Source organism: Apostichopus japonicus, chromosome 19 (genome assembly GCF_037975245.1).
Source record: "Apostichopus japonicus isolate 1M-3 chromosome 19, ASM3797524v1, whole genome shotgun sequence".
NCBI lineage: Eukaryota > Metazoa > Echinodermata > Holothuroidea > Aspidochirotida > Stichopodidae > Apostichopus > Apostichopus japonicus.
Genome location: NC_092579.1, coordinates 6,591,028 through 6,616,862, shown reverse-complemented (window position 1 = coordinate 6,616,862; position 25,835 = coordinate 6,591,028). Strand labels below are relative to the sequence as shown.

Here is a 25,835-nt window from a genome sequence, read left to right as displayed (position 1 = left end):
TTTTGAATGGAATTGAAGCGAAGATCAACTTTAACAAGACTCTGTTTCTCTATGAAGAATGTTGATGGTATACATGATATCATATTATGACTTACATCAAGGGTTTGCAGTCTTTTGGCTGAGGTCACAAAAGGAAGATTATCCAAAGATTTGATCTCGTTGTGACTCAAGTTCGCGTTTTCCAGCTTACTGAAATCAAAAGCAGAGGCGTTGCAAGTTTGTTGTATTCTGTTATAGCTTAGATCTATTGTACGTAAGTGATGAAAAAAAGATTCACAATTACGTTCCCAGTTTGAGCAATTGTCGAAGCGAACGTTATTATGTGATATGTTTAAAGATTTAACGCTAGGACCATCAATAGGGCATTCAAAACTAATTAATTCATTAAAATAAAGATCAATGTTGTGAATATCTGATCCTCTACCATTGCACATTCGTGTCAAGTAATTCTTAGAATGTTTTGAGTTTCCTATACATCTGTTACTGCAGTCTGCTGTGTTATTCTCACAGGATGAGCAAAGCGTTCCCTGCGAGTGATCCGGACATCTACCGAAGATGGTAATGGAGAAGCACGCAAGTAGGATGAACACATCAAAGACAATTCCCATAGCTGTAGAGAAATCGGAAGAAAAATTACATGTTTCACTGAGCAGTTACTGTCTCGACGAGACAAACGAATGCATAAGACCTACTACACTGAATTTTTATTTTCTAATAAACAACATTAAGTATATATTAATGCATTAACCATTTCAAAGTAAATGCCCTCACTTTATGTACACAGGAGATGCGCATTGTGCTGTTCACTTTGAAAGCTTATTTCATTTACTATTCAACACTGGAGACACCTCAGTCTGATTAAGAGATCAATCTAGTTGCAACATTGTAATTGACATTCATTTAAATTGATTTCCTAAGTCCAATGAGTATTTAGACTGATACACATCATGTTATGGATAACGTATATAACAGATATTCAAACTTTGGAAGGATTTAAATGACATAAAATTAAGTCGTTCCACATGCAAGATATCGAAAAGTCATCAGCCATTCCCCTCAATATGCAGGAAAGTCAACAAATGACCAATCATGTTCAAAACAACACTTCATTGCCTGCCAACATTGTAGCTGTTTTGTCCAATGAAAATTATAATAGTATAATTTAAATATGTCAGTGCGTGGTTGCCAATACGTTGTTTTTAGTCAGTTTGGTAATAAGGGAAAAAGCAATTCTGAACCGAGATAAGGCAGTATAAGTACTGCTGAACTTTAGTATACATGTCTGTAGGATATCATTTTGCTGCTGAACATAGTGCTATGCAAGGAAGTAAAAGCAGTTTCCTTTGTATTAATCCTTTCAAGGTAAACGTATACATGTTGCTGTCATTTTAACCACAGTCAAGTGGGAGTTTCATTTTAGTAATATTTCATATGTAACCTCTGGGAGTAAATAAGAAAAAAATCATGTGAAATGATATTTTTAGATGTGTTTAAATTCTCACTCTTTAAATGATCGAGGGAATGACAAACTCATTGTTTACCTCTATTAATTAGGCTGATGAATGATGTTTTGGTTATGTCTCTCTTTATTTTCGTTGAACGATCATGATAACCATTGCACCACCCTACGCATAACAAAAACGAGGAGACTTCGTTGCGTCTTCTTTACGTTGCTTTATATACATGTTTAAGGTGAAATGCAGTGGCGGAGCTAGGGGTATTGGTCAGAGGGGGCGAGAATGGTCTGTAGGGGCGCTTTCGACACTATCCACAGGTTGGCGCGGAATGTACAGAATTTTTTTGAGTAAAGATACTCCCTAGATCCCCGGAAATGACCCTTTCGGGTTTTGCTCATTTGCAGATAAACGAAGAATAAATAGCCGTTAGAGCTTTTTTTCAGAAAATTACACCAAAAGAATGTGACAAATGTCAATAGGTAGATGAGAGCGCAGTAAAAATGTCAATAATCGCTAATAAGTAAAATGTGGTAAAAAGCTGAAAAGGGCGCCAGCAGTCCATTTCAGTCCGTCAGGGGTGGGGCATCCGCCCCCCTGACTGTATGGACGCTCCGCCACTGGTGAAATGACTGCTAAAACGACCACTAAAACCACTTGAAGCAGCTTTATGGTTATTTTTGCTTCAAAACACATTTGAAAAATAAAGAAAAGTATTTGTTATGAATAAAACTTACTTCTGATGTAAATACATATATTCTCGACATTCACCACATTAATTTACACCTACCACACTTTCATAGCAATGCAGTTTAGCCTAGCTTACATTGCATATAAAAGTTTGGGCTGACTTTATTACTTAATTGTAATTGTTTTAATTTGCCTGCAAACTTCATTATGTTATTGAATCCCCGTGGTTGGAATGAAGCCATGAAACGTTAAATTTGTTAGACAAAGAAGGTGTCCCTATACTATTACCAAATAAGTATAAACATGGAATTGAAACGACAAAAAATGTCCGTTTCGTTTCCAGTCATTATTTTTATTACTTTATGTCACCATAAAATGTTATGGTTATGAAGCTGCCGTACGCGTGGTACCTTCGTTTAGTTCTCCGATCAACTTTACATGTATAATGGATGTACAAATTAAACAGTTTGTTCCACAAGTGAAGAGTTGGACAACAACATGACTTTGATTTAAATGTTATGTCAAGAAACGTCGCAGATCTCATTAACTGTTCAATAGCAGAAAACTCGACCGGGGCTAACCCATATAGAATTAAAGGAGAAATTCAAACATATCTACCATCTTGATCACGTGATTGTGATTAGGGTTTTCTTTTTGTAGCTTTGTTTTATTATAGTCCCAATTGGAGGTGAGATTTATTTTGTTACCTGTTTGTCTGTGCATAATTTTTCCTTCAAACTATAAAATGAGCAGTATAACTCGTGTAAATACTGTAAGTATGGGTTAATATCAAAACCTTATACTTTTGTTGAGAGCATTTTTAAATGCCACCTCTATGAAAGAGAGTAGCAGAAAAAGTAAGGGTGAAATGTATGACAAGCTCAAACACCAGGGGCTCTCTTCAATGAATCGAATATTTTTTGCAAACCTTTATTATATAGCATGATAGCTACCAAAGAACAGATCTTACTGGTCTTGCTGCTCCTTTAATCTTACGCAGCTGTGACCGGGTTTGCTCATGTTCTATGAGTGAGGGGGGGGGGTGGGCATTAAGTAATGGGCGTTATGACGTACCTCTATTGATCCAACGTTAGAAAATGTACCGTGCTCAGACAGATCATATTGATCATATTTTAACATTTTCTTACATACATTGCTAGCTTCTAGAGTGATGATTATTTTGTTGATAAACAATAGATTATAGTCAATTCTCCGGATTAATCGCATTATGGATAATATATATATACAGTTTCCTTTGAAATTAACATTTTGGTAATATTAATACCCTATGGTGAAACATAAACTCTGTTAATCTACGTGCGCTTGATATATGTACTGTATCACATTTAAAATACTTTTCAATTGGAGTTCTTGTTTTCTGCTTATCAGCTTAAAGCGCACTATAAAGGTATATAAATTTAGCTTAAAGGAATAATTTTACAATCAAATGTAGTAACATACCTAAAAACAATCAGACAGATGCACATACAAATGCAGCCAAATTAGTGTAACATCAAATATTTCATGTCATCTTACCGTTGGTTATCTTCTATGACAGTTAGGAGTAACTCTTGTCCGCCGGACGACTGTTATCATAAAGATGAAAACCCGTTTAGTAGAAATTTGCAATTCCGTTCATAAAATACTCATTCGCAGTATGGAGTGATAAGGTTTAACAAAACCCGTAGCAATAACTACACATTGCTAATTTGAGAGTTGTTGGCCGTCAAGCTGTCTCTGTACTTGTTTATGTATACATAAGATTTGTCGCTATAGGCTATATGAACAATGGACGTACATATGTATCGAACCTAGCATAAATCAGGGAGAACAACTGGTTAAAACGAAAGTAAAATATCTAACGTATTCGTGAAGTTGAAAGCGATTGCATTATGTTAGTAGAACTACTTTGTGTATATCAACTCAGTTTATTAAGAGATATAGAACAATATACAAACCTTATATAGTAAGCTATTTTACTCTGTTAGTAAATAGAATTATAATGATTCACAATGAAGACCCTTTGAGAACTGAGTGGAAGAATAAAAGTAGTTGCCAATTATGTACCCTTTGACCTAGCCATGATTTGTTTATTCCATTCTAGGTTACTAACAGTTGTAGCAGAAACATATCGTTTCCTGTATCGGACTCAATGTAATATCATGTAGCCTACGAAAAATCTTCAAAGTTCCCTTTCGATTAATTGATAGCTTAAAGTTAAGGTTGTAGTTCAATCCATGCTAACCGATCCTCGCTGTTTTATCAGTTAACCAAGGGAAACTGATGTGTGTTATGATTTCTTAGCAAGTGTAACACTTGCGACCAGTTCCTATACTGAAAAGTAATTATATAGAAAAAACCTAGCAAACAAACCTATACATAACTCTGGACTGGACTGGACTTACCGCACTACTGAAGGTTTCGTACACATTTTAACAGAATCCGGATCACGCTTTAATGCAAATGCTTCAAATCTGCAAATTGTAGCAACTTAACGGGGTATACTTACTAGTAAAACATACGGTAACTGTTAATGGATCATCACATCTTACTGTATTACTATCATATGTCGGTTTTAACTGAATAACGATTTCTCACATTTAACAGTTTTAACTGAGCCATAAGAATCGGAAGTCCATGCAGAATTATTCTTTTCAGTCATAATTATTATCAAATTGATCACATCTTGGTAACTGTACGGGAACTATTGCCGAGGTAAGATGTCGTTGACTAAATATTAAAAAAGACCTCCATGGCATCTATGTGTGCTGAATGGACAAATCTAATTGAGATTCATTTGTGTCAATTCAAGTCCGACCCTAATAGGTGTGATGTATACATAGTCAGCGAGACTCCCCTGACTCGTGAAACTGATTACTAATCTTTACGTTCATTTTTGTTCCTTATTTTTGCCTCAGAACTTAAAGTCTTCCTGTAGTAAGATGCTGCATTCAATCAAAGCGTGAATTTCAGGACAGACGTATTCAATTCTATCGCATTGACAGTTATTTCAATACACGCTCGCATTCAAACTGACAACCAGACTTCAGTCTCAGTTCAGGATTGGTTCATTTGGACAACTACTAGTTCATGCGTTAATCCTGAGAAATATATATAAACCCTTTTTATTCAACATCAATTGGATTCGTTGAGGCATTATACATATAAACGGCTAAAAACAGCGGTATTTGTAAATACCAAAGTAGCAATCTCTTTACCAGACAGGTGGCACACATGCAAGACCGCCTGCGATATATCGACAAATTACAAATGTTTTCCTATACATTCCATTAACCTATGCAATATATATACATATATATATATATATATACTTCGGTATCAGAGGAAAACGTATTGATAATTGTATGTTCATAGACATGTACGTCCTTTGGTTAACTCAAGCTAGTTACTGGTTTGTCATACTCTCTGTGGACGTCAGCAGTTTTCAATTCAGTCTTCAGAGGAAGACGTCTTCATGATGTTATGTTCATAGATATGTGTGTCCTTTGGTTCACTCAAGCTAGTTAATGGTTTGTCAAACACTCGATCAATGTCGCTAAGTTTCACTTCGGTATCAGAGGAAGACGTCTTGATAATTGTATGTTCATAGACATGAGCGTCCTTTGGTTCACTCAAGCTAGTTACTGGTTTGTCAAACTGTCAATCAATGTCGCCAGGTTTCACTTCGGTATCAGAGGGAGACGTCTTGATTATGGTATATTCATAGACATGTGCGTACTTTGGTTCAATCAAGCTAGTTACTGGTTTGTCATACTCTCTATGGACGTCAGCAGGTTTCAATTCAGTATCAGAGTAAGACGTCTTCATAATGTCATGTTCATAGATATGTGCGTCCTTTGGTTCACCACAGCTTGTAACTGCTTTGTCAAACTCTGTATAGATATCACTAGGTTTAAGTTCAGTATCAAAAGAAGACGTCTTGATAATGGTATGTTCATAGGCATTTGCGTCACCGAATTACTTGTTCATTATGGGACTTGGAGTGAGTCTTCGTTAAAGTACTTTCATAAGAAAGAGGTTCTTGTGACTCATGGACAGCGTGTATTTCTACAAGTATGTCTTGCTTATTGAAAAAAGGCGTGCATCGCTTTATTTGACAGATTGCTTTCAATATTTACGTCTTTCAGTTGTTCGTTAGGTCGTTAGGGTGTAATGATGTTTCCTGTATACAACGTTCATATGAATGCCATTCTGTAGTTGGATCTTCATTGGTATTTGTACAAGACTCTAATGGTTTATTCGATGACGTCACTATTTCGTCACGTTGTTCAAATTCAGATGATTCATAAATGTGAATAATGCTACTTTCCGTTTGATGGGATTCAGTTTTTGGTTGACTGTTTCCAAATGAGAAGTACCTGTTGGGAAGTTTTGGACGTTCGTTGTTCGATACTTCTTGTTCAATTACCCTACTCTTGTAACGAAAGTACGTTGTTGCAATTTGCGAAAGAGATTTTATCAAGCACATGGAAAATATACACGTCATCAATACAACAGCTGCTATCAGCATGATGTAGATCAGCATTTCATCTATCAGTAGAGCTGTTTGCGTTGGCGATTGAGATGATCTTTCCCCAAGTTTTAGTTCTTTGGTGTTTGTCAAGAACGGATTTGCTTCACTAGTTTCATGTGATTCAGGGATTAGTGAAAATGTAGTTCCCTTCTCAAGAGCTTTATCTGTGATCATAAGTGGTGCATTTGTACTTATGCAGGACATGGTAGATGTAGGCTGTAGCATAGTGCTTACATTATGTTCGCATATATTACCTTGGCAACGACATTCCATCTGATATTCTAGTTTTGAAGGAGTTATAGCGGTCTTGATAATTTCTGACATTAAGTTACAACTCTTGTTATCCGAGTTGTCATAAAAATCTTCTGCAATATCATCGCAAAGAGGTTGGTTCTTCAACTCTGGACAGGTATAGTTATTTTCATTAATAAGCGAGAAAGCCAATTTGCATAATCTATTTCCAGAAAGGATTATAGATAACTGGTTGTCTGAATCACACAACCGTTGGTCGGAGATATCAATGTGTAATGCGATCTTTTGAATGGAATTGAAGCGAAGATCAACTTTAATAAGATTCTGTCTCTCTATGAAGAATGTTGATGGTATACATGTTATCATATTGTGACTAACATAAAGTGTTTGCAGTCTTTTGGCTGAGGTCACAAAAGGAAGATTATCCAAAGATTTTATCTCGTTGTGGCTCAGATTCACGTTTGCCAACTTTATGAAACCAAAAGCAGAGGCGTTGCAAGTTTGTTGTATTCTGTTATAGCTTAGATCTATTGTTCGTATGCGACACAAGTTTTCACAATAACGTTCCCAGTTTGAACAATTGTCAAAGTATATGTTATTATGTGATATGTTTAAATGTTTCACGCCAGGACCATCGACGGGGCATTCAAAACGAATTAATTCATTAAAGGAAAGATCAATGTTGTAAAAGGCTGATACACTAGGGCACATTTGTGTCAAGTAATTCTTAGAATACGGTGAGTTTCCTATACATCTGTTACTGCAGTATGCTGTGTTATTCTCACAGGATGCACAAAGCGTCCCCGTAGAGTGATCCGGACATCTACCGACGATGGTAATGGAGAAGAACGCAAGTAGGACAAACACATTAAAGACAATTTCCATAGCTGTAGAGAAATCAGAAGAAAAATTACATATTTCACTAAGCAGTTACTGTCTTGACGAGACAAACGAATGCATAAGACCTACTTAACTGAAGGCATACTTTCTAATGAAACAAAATTAACTATATACTATTTAAATGTACTCACTTTATGTACACAGGAGATGCTCATTGTGCTGTTCACATTGAACGTTTTATTCCAGTTAGTATTCAACACTGGAGACTTCTCAGTCTGTTTAAGAGATCGATCTAGTTGCAGCATTGTAATTGACATTCATTTAAATTGGTTTCCTAAGTCCAATGAGTATTTAGACTGATACACATCATCCAATGGATAACGTATATAACAGATATCCAACTTTGAAAGGATTTAAACGACATCAAAATTAAGTCGTTTCATATGCAAGATATAAAAAGGTCATCAGTCATTCCCCTCAATATGCTAGAAAGTCAAAGAATTACCAATCACTTTCAAAACAACATTATATTGCCACCATTGTAGCCTTTTTGCCCAATGAAAATTATAATTGTATAATTGAAACTTCTTCAGGGTATGGTTGCAAATAATATGCTTTTTCTTCATTTTGGTATTATGGCAAACGCAATTCTGAACGCAATAATATTTAAAGGTAGTATGAGAACTGAAGAACTATATATTGACTTGTCTGTAGAATGCGTTTCTTTTCAATCAGTTACAAGAAGCAAGTAATTAGTCAAAAACATTCCTTTGTTTTAAATGATTTGTTAAAACACAACGTAGTTTTCATTAACTGGTTAAAGGTAGAAATATCGCCAGGGACTAACACATAGAATTAAAGGTGAATTACAGACATATGTATCTTTATCTGGGTTTTTGTGATAAATAACAGCCAAAAGGAATATTGCTCTGTTAGTTTAGAGACCGTGGTTAAATATTTGCTTCTTTATATAATAGAACCATTTGAAGGTGAGATTTCTTCGTTACCTGTCTATGTATGCGTGTGCTTTTCTTCAGATTAAGCAGTATAACTCGTGTAAAGATTATAAGTATGCATGGATTAATATCAGTACCTTCGTTTTGTTAAGAACAATTGCAAATGCCACGTCTATAAAAGAGAGTTTAAATAAACTAAGGATAAAATGCTTTACACGCTCAAACAGCAGTAGCACTCTTCAATCGAATGTAGATTTGTTCAAGCTATTATTATATAGGCCTTGTGCTAGAAGTAAAACATTAGAGCATGACAGCTCCCCAACCAAACATCCACTTATCTTGCGCCCCTTTAATCTAGCATAGCTGCATGTGAACGGGTTTGCCCATATGCAATGAGTGAGAGGGCATTTTGTGATGGGCGTATGACGCAACTCTATTAACCTAAGGTTGTGTTACTCTGCTCATACAGATCATATCGGTCGAATCTAAACATTTTCTTACATGCATTGTTAGGTTCTAGGGTGATTATAACTTATTGATCAGCAATAGATCATAGATAAGTAAATTCTCCACATTAATAACACTTTAAGGAAAATACAGTTTCTTTAAAACTGTTGGCTATTTGTTGTTAATATTATGGGTTTTTGTAATGCACTGTTGTGTAACATAAAATGTGTCATTTTTAATGCTCTTGGTATATTTACTATCAGTTATAATGCTTTCAATTGCAGTTCTTCCTTTTCATCTGCTTACAGCGTACTATAAGGATATATGGTTATATTTAAAGGAATACATTTACGATGAAAAACACAATAAACGTAGAAAATGACATACAAATAACCACACATGCAGATGCACATACATAGACACAATAATGTAACATAAAATATTTCATGTAATCCTACCGTTGGTTATCCGTTATGATAGTTAGGAGTAACTCTTGCCCGCAGGACGACTGTTATCGTAAAGATGAAAAATTCTTTAGAAAAATTTGCAGTTCCAAACATAAAATACTCATTCGCTGTACGAAGTGATAAGGTTTAACAATACATGTAGTAATTACTGCACATTGCTAATTTGTGAGTTGTTGGTCGTAAGACGTTCTCCGCAGTAGTGTATCTATACATAACATATCAGTATAGCTAGTAATATGTGAACAATGGATGTTCATTGAACCAACCATAAATCAGGGGAAAAACTTGTTAAAAGGAAAGTGAAGCATCTGACTTAAACTTAAAGCGATAGCATAAGTAGATAGATCTACTCTAACGTTTTCAACTCAGTTGATGAAATGAAAAATGTAAAAAAAAATGTAGGAGAATAACCAAAATCGATATATTAAGCCACCTTTTCTTGTAGTAAATTTGATTATAATTATGTACAATGGACAGCCTGGAAAACCTGAGTGGAATAATAAAGTTAGTAGCCAAATAAACACCTGGTCCCTGGTTTGTTTATTTCATTCTAGGCTTCTAACCTTTGTATTTAAAAGATACCATTTCCTGCATCGAACTCAATGGTATGATATTGAACATGTAAAAGTCCCATTTCGATTGATAGCTACGCAATATAATGTAGTTTCAATCCATGCCAACAGGTTCTTGTGGGTTTATCAGATAAAACTAGCAAAGGTGAGTAACCGCTAATTGGAGGAAGTTAACATGTGTTATAATTTCTTAACACGAGTTATACTCACGGCCAGTTCTTACTGAGAAGGAATTATAAATAGAAATACTAAACACATAAACTTCTACGTAAACGATTTGACTGACTAAACAGACTACTCTATAGTTCCGCCCATATTTTCGCAAATATTTTAACAGATGTTCATCACGCTTTAATGCAAAACGATTATAATTGCACATTGAAACATTTTCACAAGGTATACTAACAAGAAAAACACAAGTACAACTGTAATTTGTCAATGGTTTCACATATGTAACGGCGTTACTAACATAGATCGGTTTGAACGAACTTAACGGTTCCTCACCTTTTTCACTTTCAACTGATAAACCCATTATAATCGGCTCTCCATGCGGGGTGTTTCTTTTCAGTCATCCCATAAGTATTAATAAACTTAATTACATCTTGGTAACTGTGCATGAATTATTGATGAGGTAAGCTGTCTTTGACTAAACATAAAACAATTATTCATCTTGAAACTACTGATCTGATAAATAATGATATTTCATAAGCTACTGTCTTCATTGACGTTATTCAAAACTAAATAACTAACCTGAGTTACGTGGCGCTATTCAGAAAAAAATAACACAATGCCATGTTGTTGTTAAAAATCTAAACAGTCCGGCTAATGTGGCAGCAACATCTATTCTAGTATTTCCACTCGTTGTGCAATCCATAACAATCCGTCACAGTGTGTATTGTCTCTGCAGAGGGACGTTACCACGTACTTCACTCGTGGACCTTTAGCCCACTTCCAGCTTGGTTCCAAGTATAAAATTAAGGGGATAGCAGGGAGGAGCTTTTCCTGACAAACAGAATATTAAAAAGAAACTGCTAGTGTATAGTGAATAAATTTACAACATTTATCGACGACACAACTATATTGTACCAATTGAAGTCATTTTTTCATACACGTTTAATGGAATATTCAATATTGCATCAGTGCTAAGACACGACACGTCATTTTGGGACAAGAATTTTATATTTGTGTATTGTAAAAACGTAATATACTTTATATTAAAGCACACTGACGTATTAAATTGGAAAATGAGGTCAGGCTCTTCAAAAAACCGAACAGTCGCTCTTCAAAGGAATGTACAGAGCCGTTGATACGGGAGGGTATGTTTACGAACTAATAATTGCTGAGCAGGCAACATTGACGTGCTATATTATGTGACCATCTAATTAATGGACTATCCAATGAATTTGTTCAAGTGTTCTGCTTTTAAATACATTTCCTTTAACAATCAATGACATTATTACGCCCGCTGGATACCTACCACTGACTGAATCCCCCACATTTCCTTTGGGGGAGGAGGTTGTGAAAGCCTTTGATCGTCTGAAAGCAGACATTGAAAACTCTGTAGTAACGGCAATTGATGAAATTCCTTTCGAAGTGGAAACATATACCTCAGGGGTAGCTATAGCAGCGACACTAAATCGAGCTGGACGGCCAGTCGCCTTTCTCTCCCGTCCGTTGAATGGAGCTGAGAATAATCACCCAGCAGTTGAGAAAGACGCACTAGCGATCATTGAAGTAGTCCGCCATTGGTAATATTACCTGATCGGCAGGCGGATTAAACTGACGATTGACCAAAAGTCTGTCAGTTATGTATTTGACATTCAGCACAAAGGCAAGATAAAGAATGAGAACAGGAGGCGTTGGAGAATAGAACTTTCGTGTTTCACGTTTGATATCGTCTATCGCCCAGGAAGTGAGAATATTCCACCCGTCACATTTGACTAGAGCATTCTGTTCTGCGATTAGCATAGAAGAGAACTTCGCTGAGCTTCACAATGAGTTGTGTCACCCAGGAGTTACTAGAATGTGGCACTTCATCAAATCGAACAACCTTCCATTTGCGATAGAGGAAAAGAGGAAGATGACGGCAGCTTGTAAGGTCTGTGCAAAGCTTAAGCCTAGATTTTACAAGCCTTGTAATTCACCCCTAGTCAAGGCTACTCAACCTTTTTAGTGGCTCAACGTAGACTTTAAAGGACCACTACCCAACACCAATAGGAATATTTACTTTCTGACAGTAGTCGATGAGTTTTTAAGTTTCCGTTTATTTTCCCATGCTCAGATATGACATCGTCAACAGTTATTGCTTGCCTCTGTCGGGTTTTCTCCCTATTCGGAACCCCAGCATACATCCACTCTGACAGGGGGCAGCATTCTTGATTAAGGAACTGACTGGATTTCTTATGATGATGGGTGTGGCATGTAGTAGAACGACAAGCTAAAACCCTCAAGGTAACGGTCAAACTGAGAGGTACAGTGGGATAGTTTGAAAACAATAATGTTAGCCTTAAAAACAAGATGAATACCTGCTAAGCACTGGCAGGAAGTCCTACCTGATGCCCTAAACTCAGTTCGGTCCCTCGTGTGTACCACTAGTAATCAAACACCACACGGAGAGATTTCTACCCTTCATGAATTTCAACTTCAATTTTCAACACTCTTAATTAAAAACATTATCATTATTATTAAGGGTAAATTTCTATATTTTGTATAACTTTTTATCCACCTCAATTAAAAACGTAAATATCAGACAGGCTAAGACAGAAATTTCTTGAACATAGAGTTACTTCAAGTTGCAAAATATAGCACCAGATTGCATCTAAGAACCCTCAATTAATCAAAAACATTTCCCTCCCCTTAGACCCCACCCTCCGGACGGCATTCACAGGTAAACCCTGTGCCCCCTAATAACGCGCTGTGCCATCCCTGTCCCCCCGCCCCCCCCTTAAGATAGATATATATAAATATATTAAGGAAAGTTCCACAGAAGATCATCCTCTGGGGTCTCTGTCCCTTCTTGGCTTTGCTTGCCAGGTCCTGTGCTTGTTAAACGTCATATTCGTTCTCATAAAACCGATCCACTAGTCGATGAGGCTGAACTCATGCAAGCTAACCCCCTATATGCTCATGTCCGTTTTCAGGACGGCAGAGATTCGACAGTCTCACTCCGTCATCTAGCCCCTGTTGGTGTAGTAAAGAATAATGACCTTAGAGGAGGGCCTATGGGCGGAAATGGAACTGAACTTTTAGTTGATAGTAGGGATTTGATTGAGGAACATCCAAATGTTGATGAAAAAGGATCTATCCCAGTGGGTTGTGAAGCTGATGATAGTTTGGCTGTAAATGAGGCGTTCAGCGAGGAAATGTAAACCTCCTGATCGTTGGACCTTTAACATACTTCTATGTCGAACGTTGTCGAGTGCATTTTTGTTTCTCTCTTAGGTGGGGAGAATGTGATGATATTGTATTATATTGTTAATCTTAGCAGTATATGTTTTCGGCCTTTACGGCCTTCTATATATATTCTGCCTTCTACATATTATATACATAGGTTCGTTTTACTGGTTGCGTTTTGTTGTTTAAAACCTCATTAAAGGTCTGTAATCAAGTGTATCAGTCGTCGTCATTATTACCACAATTACTCTCAATTGTTTTATTCATTTTATGGTTAATATGATACTCATCAATGGAAACGTCTTTATTAAGTGTTTATGCCAGAATTTATTTTCACTTACCTTCTACTTTTATCAATGAGATGAGGGTACATTAAATACATGACCATTCAACATCAAACGCGAGAGCAGTATTAAGTTCATGCCCACTGTTAAATGTTGACTGTTGAACAATAATTACACTCAGTACATGCACATAAAATATTCTTTCCTTACGCTTGAATTTGCCGGCTTTTAAGTTGCTAAGTAAACACTTTTCATGTTTCCATAAACCAATCAGGTATCATTTATTTTATTCTGTTAATATTAATTCCTAAATAAATTTCCGTTACTTTCATATAACAATCAAATAAATTAATTTTGTTACAACATATTTAGGTTATATATATTACTTATATAACATAAATAAATATCATCTCTATTTGGTATTACAAACTATAACAATAAATGGAACATCATGATAATTCTTGTTTCATTATGTCCATAGAATATTTATAGCATAGACCTATTGTGATTTTAGCACGATTTAGATTATGGACATGAATCTTTATGGAAACCCCAATGGAGGCGTCAAATATTGGATTCTGAGGCATATTCTGGTAATAAAACAGGTCTATATTTAATTTTAAACGCAGGAGTTTACTAATTAATACCTTTGTACTCTTGTGCAAAGTTGAACCCCTAGATCCGCGCCTCAGTGCGTCCTGGCCCCGGAGAAGCTGTTTCCCCGATGAATGTAAAAAAATATCCAAGGGCGCTTTGCCTGGCTGCCGATGAGGGTGGAGACCACATCCCCCCCCCCCCTTCCGGTGAGCACAAGACTGTTTTTAATTGGCTTTCTTCATCTTGTAATGCACAAATCTTGTGAACGAGTTAGCAAAATGGTTTGTTATAATCTGGAGTATAAAGATAAACCTTACGAAGTTTGCATACATACAGTTGCAACCTTATCTGTAAATGTCTGGGGTGTGTCAACTTTATGCCATTAACGGTATATTGATTATATGAATATCGTCATTAAATTGTTGTTTAAGATCTCAAATAACTATAGTACCCTTTGCTTTTGTTAAAAATTCAAGTTTAATCTAAATTCGATACTATTTAAAAGTTGTGCTCATAAATATTTACATTGCATTCAAATGCTAATAATAAAAATACATCAATTGCAACTCTAGGATGTGACGGCAATTAAAAAATGCCTTACCTTGGTTATATCGTCCCTTTTTCATATTTCTTACTAAGTTTAGAAAATTTCTTTGGATCTAGAAATTTAGCATTATGAGAAATTGTCTTAGGATATGCCATCATTTCCGAACTTGAACTTGGACATGGATGTACATCAACGTTAACCACCAAAGTGTTTCTCGTCCCCAAAGCTCCCTCACTGACAACATCTGACAAATGTGTTCCTCTGTCTTCCTCATCTGTAGCATTCATGTCCACTTTGTACTCCTTGTTTGCACATATGATTTCATTTTCATCTCCATTAGTAACCATTTCCACTTTGCAAGTTTGTTCTATGAGAGTATTGCTATCTACAGTAGATGATTTTGGTATGTCTAATCTGTTGTCATTGTCTGCGATAGACGTATTAAATATAAAAGGATTAGACATGCTCAAGGGTCGTTTCAAATTCGAAACGTCTCGGACTTCTCTTGCAATTTGTTCATCTAGAACTATGCAAGAAACAACCTTTCTCCCACCTTTTGCAAGCTGTTTAACCCCCTGTTCCCTAAACGCATGTGAATACCTAGAATAAGGTGTAGTTCGTTGGTAAACGTTGTTTGTTGATTTAGCTTTGATTGATGACAGTTCCTTCATTTCAATTTGCCCATTCCTCTCATATTGATCATCCAATAAAGCAGTTGGAGATGAGAGGTGAGCATCATTTGGCGAAACAGGCCGAGTATTCTTTAACTTAGGAGGGACAATTGGTGATTCTTCTTGTTTCGTGTCACATGACCACGTGTATTGAGTTCGTTTCATTTCCTTCTTTTGTCTTATACTTGATTTAGAAAATTCCTTGTAAAAACTAGCCGTTCTTGTTCCATTGGGGATATTTTCTTTTCCATCTAGTGTTACGTCATCTTCATATCTGCATGATATTTGCATAGAAGCTAGATGGTCAATCTTCTTGAATGAATGGCCAGTTTTAGCAGAATGCTGCCATTTCACAGACGAATTTTGTTCCTCGGTTGTTGTAATCATTGTTGTATTCCCCATCGATGGTACCGAAGGAAGAGGCCTTAAAGTGAATACATTGCCATTGGAACGATCGATAGGAGATATCGCCACTTCTTCCTTAGTTGCTGTAGATTTGTGAAACTTTGAAGACGGTCGTTTTCCAGAAGATTTTCTCTTTTTCGGTAATTTTGGAGGCCTTTCTGGTACCATTTGTTGCCTGTTTGTTACTGCATTCGACGACAGAGTGTACGATGCTAATTGTGATAGGTACCTAACCACGCATACTGAAAATATACACGTTATCAATACAACAGCTGCTATCGGGATAAGGTAGAACAGCAGTTCTAGTTCTAATTCTTTGGTGGTTGTCAGGACCGGAATGGTTACAATAGTTTCATCTGATTGAGGGGTAAGGGAAGATGTAGTTCCCCTCATATAAGCTGTATCTGTGGTTATAAGTGGTGCGTTTGTAGTTATGCAGTACACCTGATATGTAGGCTGTATTGTAGTGCTTTCATCCTGTTCGCATATATAACCGTGGCAATTACATGCCATATGATTTCCTATGCTTAAAGGAGCGATGGCGCTCTTTACAATTTCTGACGTTAAGTTACAACTCATGTTATTCCAGTTGCTATACAGATATTCCGCAGTACCATCGCAAAGAGTTTGATTTCGCAACTCTTGACAAGTGTTGTTATTTTCATTTATAAGCGAGACGTCCAATGTGCTTAAAATATCGTCCGAAAGGATTATAGATAACTGGTTGTCTGAATCACACAACCGTTGGTCGGAGATTTCAATGTGTAATGCGATCTTTTGAATGGAATTGAAGCGAAGATCAACTTTAATCAGATCCTGTCTCTCTGTGAAGAATGTTGATGGTATGTATGTTACCATATTGTGACTAACATCAAGTGTTTGCAGTCTTTTGGCTGAGGTCACAAACGGAAGATTATTCAAAGATTTTATCTCGTTGTGACTTAAATTCACGCTTTCCAACTTGATGAAACCAAATGCAGAGGCGTTGCAAGTTTGTTGTATTCTGTTATAACTTAGATCTATTGTTCGTAAGCGACGAAAAAAGTTTTCACAATAATGTTCCCAGTTTGAACAATTGTCAAAGCGAACGTTATTATGTGATATGTTTAAATGTTTAACGCTAGGACCATCGACGGGGCATTCAAAACGAATTAATTCATTTAAGGAAAGATCAATGTTGTAAATTTCTGATATTTTACCAGGGCACATTTGTGTCAAGTAATTCTTAGAATACGGTGAGTTTCCTATACATCTGTTACTGCAGTATGCTGTCTTATTCTCACAGGATGCACAAAGCGTCCCAGTAGAGTGATCTGGACATCTACCGAAGATGGTAATGGAGAAGAACGCAAGTAGGATGAACACATCAAAGACAGCTCCCATAGCTGTAGAGAAATCAGAAGAAAAATTACATATTTCATTGAGCAGTTACTATCCTGAAGGGACGTATGAATGTCACGGTCACGACAACTGAAGTACTATGGGGACATTATAAGGATAACCGAATATAACAAGAATTGTGTTACATTATAACCATCTTTACCTTATTACTTCATGCATCATAATTAATTAATGCAACCAAAGTTAATATTGAGATCTGGGAATAGTAACGCAGAATAGTAATACAGAACAAGAATGACACAGCAAAATATCTGATACGACAAACACAATTTAGTTTCATGTAGTTTTGACAAATTCACAATATTTGTAGTTGTTCTGCATGTACTTACGAACATTGAATTGAATTCAGAATATCATCATGCGATTAATTCAATCTCAATTTTGTTTTTCTGTACTTACGAACATCGAATTGAATTCAGAATATCATCATGCGATTAATTCAATCTCAATTTTGTTTTCTACCGTACTCCCTTGGGGATTTTGAGCAAGTGTAAGGCCCAAATAAATGTTTAGAGGATTTGTAACCAAATGAATGCTGATTTAAATTTTTCAATTTAACTTTCTGGTATATTTGGTTGCAGTACTCAGGGATGTGCCCAGGATATCCTGAGTGCCGGGTACACTGATCGCCGTCCTGGGAGAGGGTCTAAGGGAGAGGGGTGTGTTTTAAAGGTGCTCAGATGCCAAATGCTGGCACTTGTGTAGCTTTTAAGCACATAAAAAAGTACTAGTTTTGCTAACAATTTACATTTTTTGGGTGAAATATATTACGTAGCCTACCTGGTAAAAGTTATTAGTTTGTTTCAAAGAGATTTTACAAGGAACCGATTGAGAGCCGTTAGTAATGTTTCGTAACTGATGTATTATTAGTGTGTATCATGTTGGTATAGACTAGGCCCAGTTTATGTACAATATATTGTTAGGAATGTCGGGAGTTTAGATGAAAATAGTGTTGGGCGGGATTCACAATTTTTAAGACAGTGCTGTGAATGTTTAGTGCTGGGCGGGGCCGACCAGTTCCGCCCAGCGTGGGAACATCCCTGAGTACTTTATGTACGTTAATTCCTCTGTATTTATACCTTAGTCTGCTTGAATAACAGTTCTCTTCTCAGAGATGAGACCATCGTTTGCGAGGATGGGACATGATTATGAATGATTCTAGAGGGTTTTTTCCACCCCAGCTCCTCCACTGAAGAAAATAAAAATTCCCCTAAGCCAATACAACGCCAAATGGTAAAAATATAGTCTACATTGTGTAAAACTTTCTAACACATAGCTCTATTTTGCGTCTTAGCAACCTCCATATTATCAAAATTTCTTAAAAGGGAAAGGCATACCTCACTGCTTAAACCCTTCTCAATGAAGACATAAAAGGGAAATTCTGAGTTCCACATTGCTGCAAAGGTTGCAAACTATAGTATCAATTTGCATTTTAGCAACCTCAAGTTTATGGAAAGTTACTGCATGGGGGAGAGTAACCTCTTCCACATTAAAGCCTACCCAGTAAGGCAAAACATCTTATCCCAAACCCTATGAGAAAATGGTTGATCCCAGATCACTATTGTAATTGTACGTTAACTGTTGTATTAATAATACCAAGAAAGCTATATCTGACGTCGTGCACTTATCATATTACGTTCATAAATCAGGTAATCAAAAAGTTTCTTTAATATTGCATAAATTAGTACCAACTTCTGATTAAAAGTAAAACCAGTGCGCAAAGGAATAGTAGAATCTCCTATAGTCAGAGAAAGGGATCTCTGGTTACCTTTTGGTTACGCTTTACATTTTTAGCTAGACTATTCAATGGCAAAGACGGGCATTTAATGCTACTTATAAACATTTAACTAATAGTCTATATATGCCTCACTATGCACCACTTGAAGTAATATATTTTCTTCTGAGAAAAGATCCCCGACACCCCTTTACATTGGAGTCGGCAGCAAGGAAGTTAGGGAATCACTCTCTTCTTTATAAAATTCTTCATTCGCCTCAGGTTCTTTCGTAAAAGTTAAGCCTTACCTATGTCAGTCGGGGAAATTTTGAACCCCCACCCACCCGGCCACTTTAAACGACCGCCGTTAAGGTTTGATTACAGTGTATTTGTAGTGTAAACAAAATAGTATGGTAATTTTCCCTTGAAACGTTTTTAAAAACAAAGTATTCAGGAAGATAATTTCACACAAGACACAGAGCCTTACAGGAGCACGAAAGTCAAGCAATACGATCCACTCTTAAACTTTGTCCCCTTCCGCAAGGACTGTAGCTATTTAATCATGGTGATGTTAGGTGAGTTGAAGCATTACGTGTCCGTTAGATACTAAAACTAAACATATATAGAAAAAAAGTAAATTTCAAATCGATTAGATCTTGTAATCGTGCTGCAATGTATAAAGGTTACTTACCGATAACTTGTATTGTAACTCGTATAGGTGTTATGGAATTCAGTTCTCCCAACGAAGCATTTTAAGTGCTACAGTATCTATAATTTATTGCGCCTTATATCATTATTCGCATGAATAGGCATGTTTTGCACGTTAAACAACACGGGTTCTAAACTATGCATTGGGTATGTATACTTCCTGGTCAAGTAAAGCTTTCGTTTTGTTTTTTTCCTGTCGAAAGTGAAATTGCCCTGATGGCGACAAAGTTACTTTCTCATTAATATTCATAAATTCAAGTAGTTAACAATGAAAGCAGAGTGACAGGTTATATCTTTAGTTCAAACCTCAAAAGCATGCCATTGTTAACCCATGAATTGCATCACACAAGGAAATCATTATATTTTAATACAAAAATAATTTGTAAGATATGCTTTGCATACGTCTCCGTAAAATTAGTTTTTTTAAATCCTACAGCCATATTGTCATTAGAGGAAAACTATATCCTATGCACCTATGTAGAAATGAAGGTTTCAGACATAATGCTACGTTTCATTGTGATACAAGCATTACGCTATCATATTGCACATGTCTCTAAGTAGAAATGCATATGTAAGTTTTTCATTAAAATGTCATGAATATGCATAATGCTGTAGAACGGTTGGCGTAAAGGACAGACAGTCGTGTTCACAAGCTGATGATCCTCCAATCAATACAATAAAGCTTCGATTGTTTCAAACGCTATTTCGACTTATCTTAAAATTAGACATTCAAGAATTGAATTAAAGTACCAAATAGACGCCGTACAGAATTCCGTACAGAATTCATCGAACTTTTAAGTACAGTTATTTATAACCAATCAATCTAACACAAAGTATTCTTAAGCTTCTTTTTTTTCAAAACTACAAGCTTGCGTTCCCTTCTTTCATCATGGGCTACATTCCAATATTGGATCTTCATTAGCTATTTTGCATTCTGGAATGTTACAAATGAATTACATATAAGTTTCAACTGATTAGATTCTTGTCGTTGGTAATGAAACATTCTCGTAAAGTTTTCGTATTGCATTTTCATAGTCGCGGTTTCTGTCTTTGCTTTCAGGGTCCGAGGCAGTTAGCAACTGAACAACATAAATGTAACATGGTAATTATAGAAGAAAAAAACGAATAGAGCCAAGATGTTTTGGCTGGAAAATAATTCGATTCAATGATGGCTTACAGCTTGTAAGCTGGAAGTCCCGTTCTAACCAAACACATATTTGTCTTTTTCAATTGTTTAAAGTATACCTTCAGGTTTCTACAGATTAGAATTCTCTGGTGGGAAATGAAACATTCTCGTAAATTTTTCTCCTTGTATTCTCATAGTCGTGGTTTTTGTCTTTGCTTTCAGGATCCGAAGCAGGTAGCACTTCAACCTCCGCTCTGTTGCTCTTTCTTTCCGATTCTAATTCGTATACAGCATTGCTGAAAGCTGCTCCCTGTTGGCCATTTTGTTTCGAGAAGCCATTGCTTGTAGAGCGAAACGCGGTTCGATCTTTTTGTGGGTAGAACTCACTTTTAATGGACACTGAGTGGTGATCAACATATATCGTCCTACTATAATTAGCAGTGGATGGTGATGACGACAGGCCGACTTCCGGTGTCGATGATTCCACGTGACAGTGAACTGTTTGACGACAGCCAGCAGCTCGAGAGAACGCTGAGATGACGCGGCATGTATAACACGCGACGATGAATATGGTTGTCATTGACACCACGACAATACCAAAGAGAAAAGCTAAGATAATCACATCTGCCATGATTCTGATGAGTTTTCAACAGCAAACATAAAATGATGACTACATAGATATAAACAGTATAACATCGAATTGACGACAAATATATACTTGATAATACTGCATTAAAAGTGCGTGATAAGTTCCATGAACCATGACGATATTAAGTATAGTTTACACATATGCTTTGAAGAGTTGTCACGGTCTGATGACTATAGTCACTGTAATACAGGGTGGGCTAGAATGAAGTTAACGCTGTTGCATTCAAATCAGAAGGATAAATGTTAAAGAATATTCTGTAGACAAAACATATCAATGTTCCTCTTTTCCATCTCTGCAAAAAGTAGCCCTTCTGCAGCTGAACTGTATGATCCTTGTTTTCTAGTCGGCCAAAAATAATGTCTGCAATGAAACATACAATGGCAACATTACAATGGGTAGAAGAAAACTTGCAGACCATATTCGCCCTCATCACGTTATAGGCAAAAATATTCCTTTTTTATACTGTTACCTTATCTTTACTATACACCATGAAAATTGTTATAATATGTTTAACAGAGGGTAATGCAAAGATCAATTTTTTAAAGACAATTGCTGGTTTATAAGTTCCGGTTTAGTTTTATTATGGGAGAAGCGCAATCATTGATTTATATGGAAGAAGAGGAAGACACATTATTTCCTTAGGATTTTATCACTCAAATATATGTTACAATTTAACGAAACTTAAATATGCAAAGGTTTACATTTATATTTCTTACAAACTTTAGATAGCTTTAATTAACTACCGTTATATATTTCTATTTAGACTAAAACGACTGAAATGTCAAATCTAAAGTATCATCTTTAATACACAACACAGCATCTCGTGAGTGTTGTGTTGATTATTAGCAAGTACTATAAATATAAGTTTCAACCAATATCTGAACATTTTCCTACAAATTCATACTAGCAGTTCTGAAATGAAAATGATTGCGGTAAATTAGAAATTATTTCAGCGTGTGACTACTGGCTATACTATATTCAAATGTAATAGCGCTATGTATCAGTTAGCTGTATAGCAGAAGGTGAGAGAGTGTCTAGGTTGCTTTAATCCGTAAATCTTGCTATTTTACGACTTGGATCGAAACGATACTAAGATTACAGGTGATAATTTACGCTTTTCGCATTAAAAGCTCAGCACTTTGATGTTTCTCTATCTATAGCACCACGTAGTTTGATCAACCTAGTTAAGCCGGGCTACACCGTGTTCCACGCAGATCATTACTGTTGTAGTCAAGTACTTTCATCCGAATATCGAGTATTTCCCAGTACTTGAGGGTTCCAAATACCGATTATCATTGACTGAATACAGCATTTTCGAGTCCGACTATATCGAGTACACGAGTACTTTTGTCATTCGAATACTTTTTAATTCTTTGGGATTTATCAAATCAAAAAAGCAGCTCGTAATTATGACTGATCCCCGATGGCCAATTTTATCAAATGATGTAATTGTTGAATGTAATGGAAATGCCCAAATCTTGTTGTTTTTGTCAGAATGTTTCTCTGATTTCAGAAATTTTCCGATATTTGGAATGTGAAGGTGGCATGCAGTAGCAGGTGACGTCTTGACATGTACATGCACAAGATTGATAAATTTGATATAGTTCTACTTCAAACATGCCCATAAATTGTTTCGTATACGCTAGCAAGATGACATAAATCAGCTATACATGCTTCATCGTCGTACAGCATATCCGTACCTGGTGATTAATTATGCTATATGTATGATAAACTACTGGGGTAGAGACTTAAGAGTGTAGGACTACAGTAATATGAGTACTAATAAAAATTATACGGCTTCCTGTTGTAACGTACGTCACGCAGTTTGACACAAATGCGTTATTATGTAAATACTCGATAAGTAGTTTTACTCGTCCTGAGCGCTTACCAGGTAGTTTAAATCGAGTACAAGTAAGCAAGTACTTTAGCATCCGGGTAATTTTCATCAAGTGCGAGCATCAAGTATATCCTAAAATATACTCGAGTACTGACGAGTACTTTTTAAGTACAACATTACTCATCATATGGGTTACTTGTTATGCCCCCGTTTTACTTTAAATATTATATCGAATATTCAATTAAGCAACGGGTCTGTATAAACTTCTGTCTTTGAAACGTGTCGATAGACATAATTTATTGGTAACTCATTTGGTGTCTGCATAGCAGAAGTATAAAACACAACAAAATAATCAGTGACTTACTTGAAATTTACTCAACCTCGTATGTTTCCTTCGATCTGTCTTCATCAGTAATTAACCATTAATTTATAAACCTTGATCTGGTTTCTGTAGTCGTCTATTTGACATCACATTGTTAAAACTTAGTATGAGTTTTTTTTTCTCACGATAGAAATGCCCTCAAATATTGTTAACACGGAAGACATGCTATATAAATGTATCTGTTAGAAAATAAAGGGTCGCAGAAAATGTTTGCAACCTTTCAGTTTAAAAACTGTGTACGATTGTGACGACTATATAACAAAACCAAAAGCAATTAAAAGAATTCAAAGAATTGAAAGCAGTTTTTGTTATTGACTCATTGCTATGGAGCTCGATTTCCCTCACTTTGTATCCATTAGTGATGTTCAGTCATTAAAAAGAAATCATATATCATATTTATATCCAGCAGAAATCAGGTTTCTCAAAAAAATCATTCTTTGGGTATACATCGCTTGTGAAAGAGATCAAAGTAAACCTTTGGCATTATGTATATAGGCAGATCTATCATTTTATGGCTCAATGTGCCATTGTATGTCGCTATATGTAATTATTTGTCATAGGGTATGTCATTATACGTGTACACATAAAATTCACACTTTTTAAAAACGACAAGGGAACTGCAGCTCAAATTTCAATTTTTATTATTGTCATCTATTCTACCAATAAGAAAAATAAGATAAAATTTTGTTCTTTACATTTAATACAGTGTAAAATGCGAATAATAATTACACTTACATCTGATTTTTTTCTACCTTATCTATACTTCAGTAATAAATGCTTCCTTGATATCCTAACGTTAAGATTATATCAAATATATTTATTCGGATCAATATCCAGACCATTGCCAACCTATACGCATTAACTTCATATGGCTTATCCAGAATCCACATACAGCGCACTTCTCAAACCTCTGTGAGTTCAACCCTTTCTGTAAATGATGACGTCATTCCATTCCAAGCCCTAATTTAAGGTATCAAAGACATGTGGTCTAGTACTACAGGATATGATGTAATCTTGGGACAAACATCTCCAATCTCTCATTTAAGGTATCAAAACAAGTGGTCTACTACTACATGATATAATGTAATCTTAGGACAAACATCTCCAATCTCTCATTTAAGGTATCAAAACAAGTGGTCTACTACTACATGATATAATGTAATCTTAGGACAAACATCTCCAATCTCTCATTTAAGGTATCAAAGACACGTGGTCTAGTACTACAGGATATGATGTAATCTTAGGACAAACATCTCCAATCTCCCATATAAGCTGTGTCTTACAGCTTGGAAAAAAGTAACGCTTACAGGCATTGTTTATCGATAAAGTATGCAACCATGTTCTGTAAAGTTGTTTATAGGTTTTAAAGAGAATCATTTTCTTCTAATACTTTAGAATCCTTTAAATTGTAGTGAACAATTATATGTACCCATCATTCTAATTCAGATTCTTTTGTTTCGTTTTAAGAGCATAAAGAAGAAGCCCTTGTTGAGAATCAAGAAATTCAGTCTCAACCAGATGTGAATGTTGCAGGTGAAGCTGTTGAAGGTGAAGATGTTGAAGGTGAAGATGTTGAAGGTGAAGATGTTGAAAGTGAAGATGTTGAAGGTGAAGATGTTGAAGGTGAAGATGTTGAAGGTGAAGATGTTGAAGGTGAAGATGTTGAAGGTGAAGATGTTGAAGGTGAAGATGTCGAAGGTGAAGATGTCGAAGGTGAAGATGTTGAAGGTGAAGATGTTGAAGGTGAAGGTGAAGTGTTGAAGGTGAAGATGTTGAAGGTGAAGTTGTTGAAGGTGAAGATGTTGAAGGTGAAGTTGTTGAAGGTGAAGTTTTTGAAGGTGAAGATGTCGAAGGTGAAGATGTCGAAGGTGAAGATGTTGAAGGTGAAGATGTTGAAGGTGAAGGTGAA

The 25,835-nt window shown here is 36.0% G+C and overlaps 1 protein-coding gene across 4 annotated transcripts; it reads right to left on the bottom strand.

Moving 5' to 3' along the window:
* LOC139960289 (uncharacterized) lies at positions 1 to 25,436 on the bottom strand. 4 transcript variants are annotated; one of them, XR_011790462.1, is made up of 8 exons: positions 23,909 to 25,436; positions 19,916 to 22,067; positions 15,088 to 17,494; positions 11,690 to 12,167; positions 10,963 to 11,214; positions 9,632 to 9,681; positions 3,681 to 7,817; positions 1 to 610 (listed from the first exon to the last, which is right to left on the bottom strand). XR_011790462.1 is itself a non-coding variant. In XM_071958552.1 (4 exons), the coding sequence occupies exon 3, from the start codon at positions 17,490 to 17,492 to the stop codon at positions 15,093 to 15,095; it is 2,400 nt and encodes a 799-aa protein (XP_071814653.1). In that variant the 5' UTR covers positions 17,493 to 17,494; positions 19,916 to 22,067; positions 23,909 to 25,436; the 3' UTR covers positions 13,198 to 13,392; positions 15,088 to 15,092. The 4 variants fall into 4 exon arrangements, 2 of the variants coding, with proteins under 2 accessions (XP_071814653.1, XP_071814654.1); XR_011790463.1 differs by lacking the exon at positions 11,690 to 12,167; XM_071958552.1 differs by lacking the exons at positions 1 to 610; positions 3,681 to 7,817; positions 9,632 to 9,681; positions 10,963 to 11,214; positions 11,690 to 12,167 and adding an exon at positions 13,198 to 13,392.
* Positions 25,437 to 25,835: the final 399 nt, after the last annotated feature.

What these genes read in the sequence shown, in the direction of transcription:
- LOC139960289 (XM_071958552.1), bottom strand. Translation starts at nt 17,492, where the DNA reads ATGGGAGCTGTCTTTGATGTGTTCATCCTACTTGCGTTCTTCTCCATT.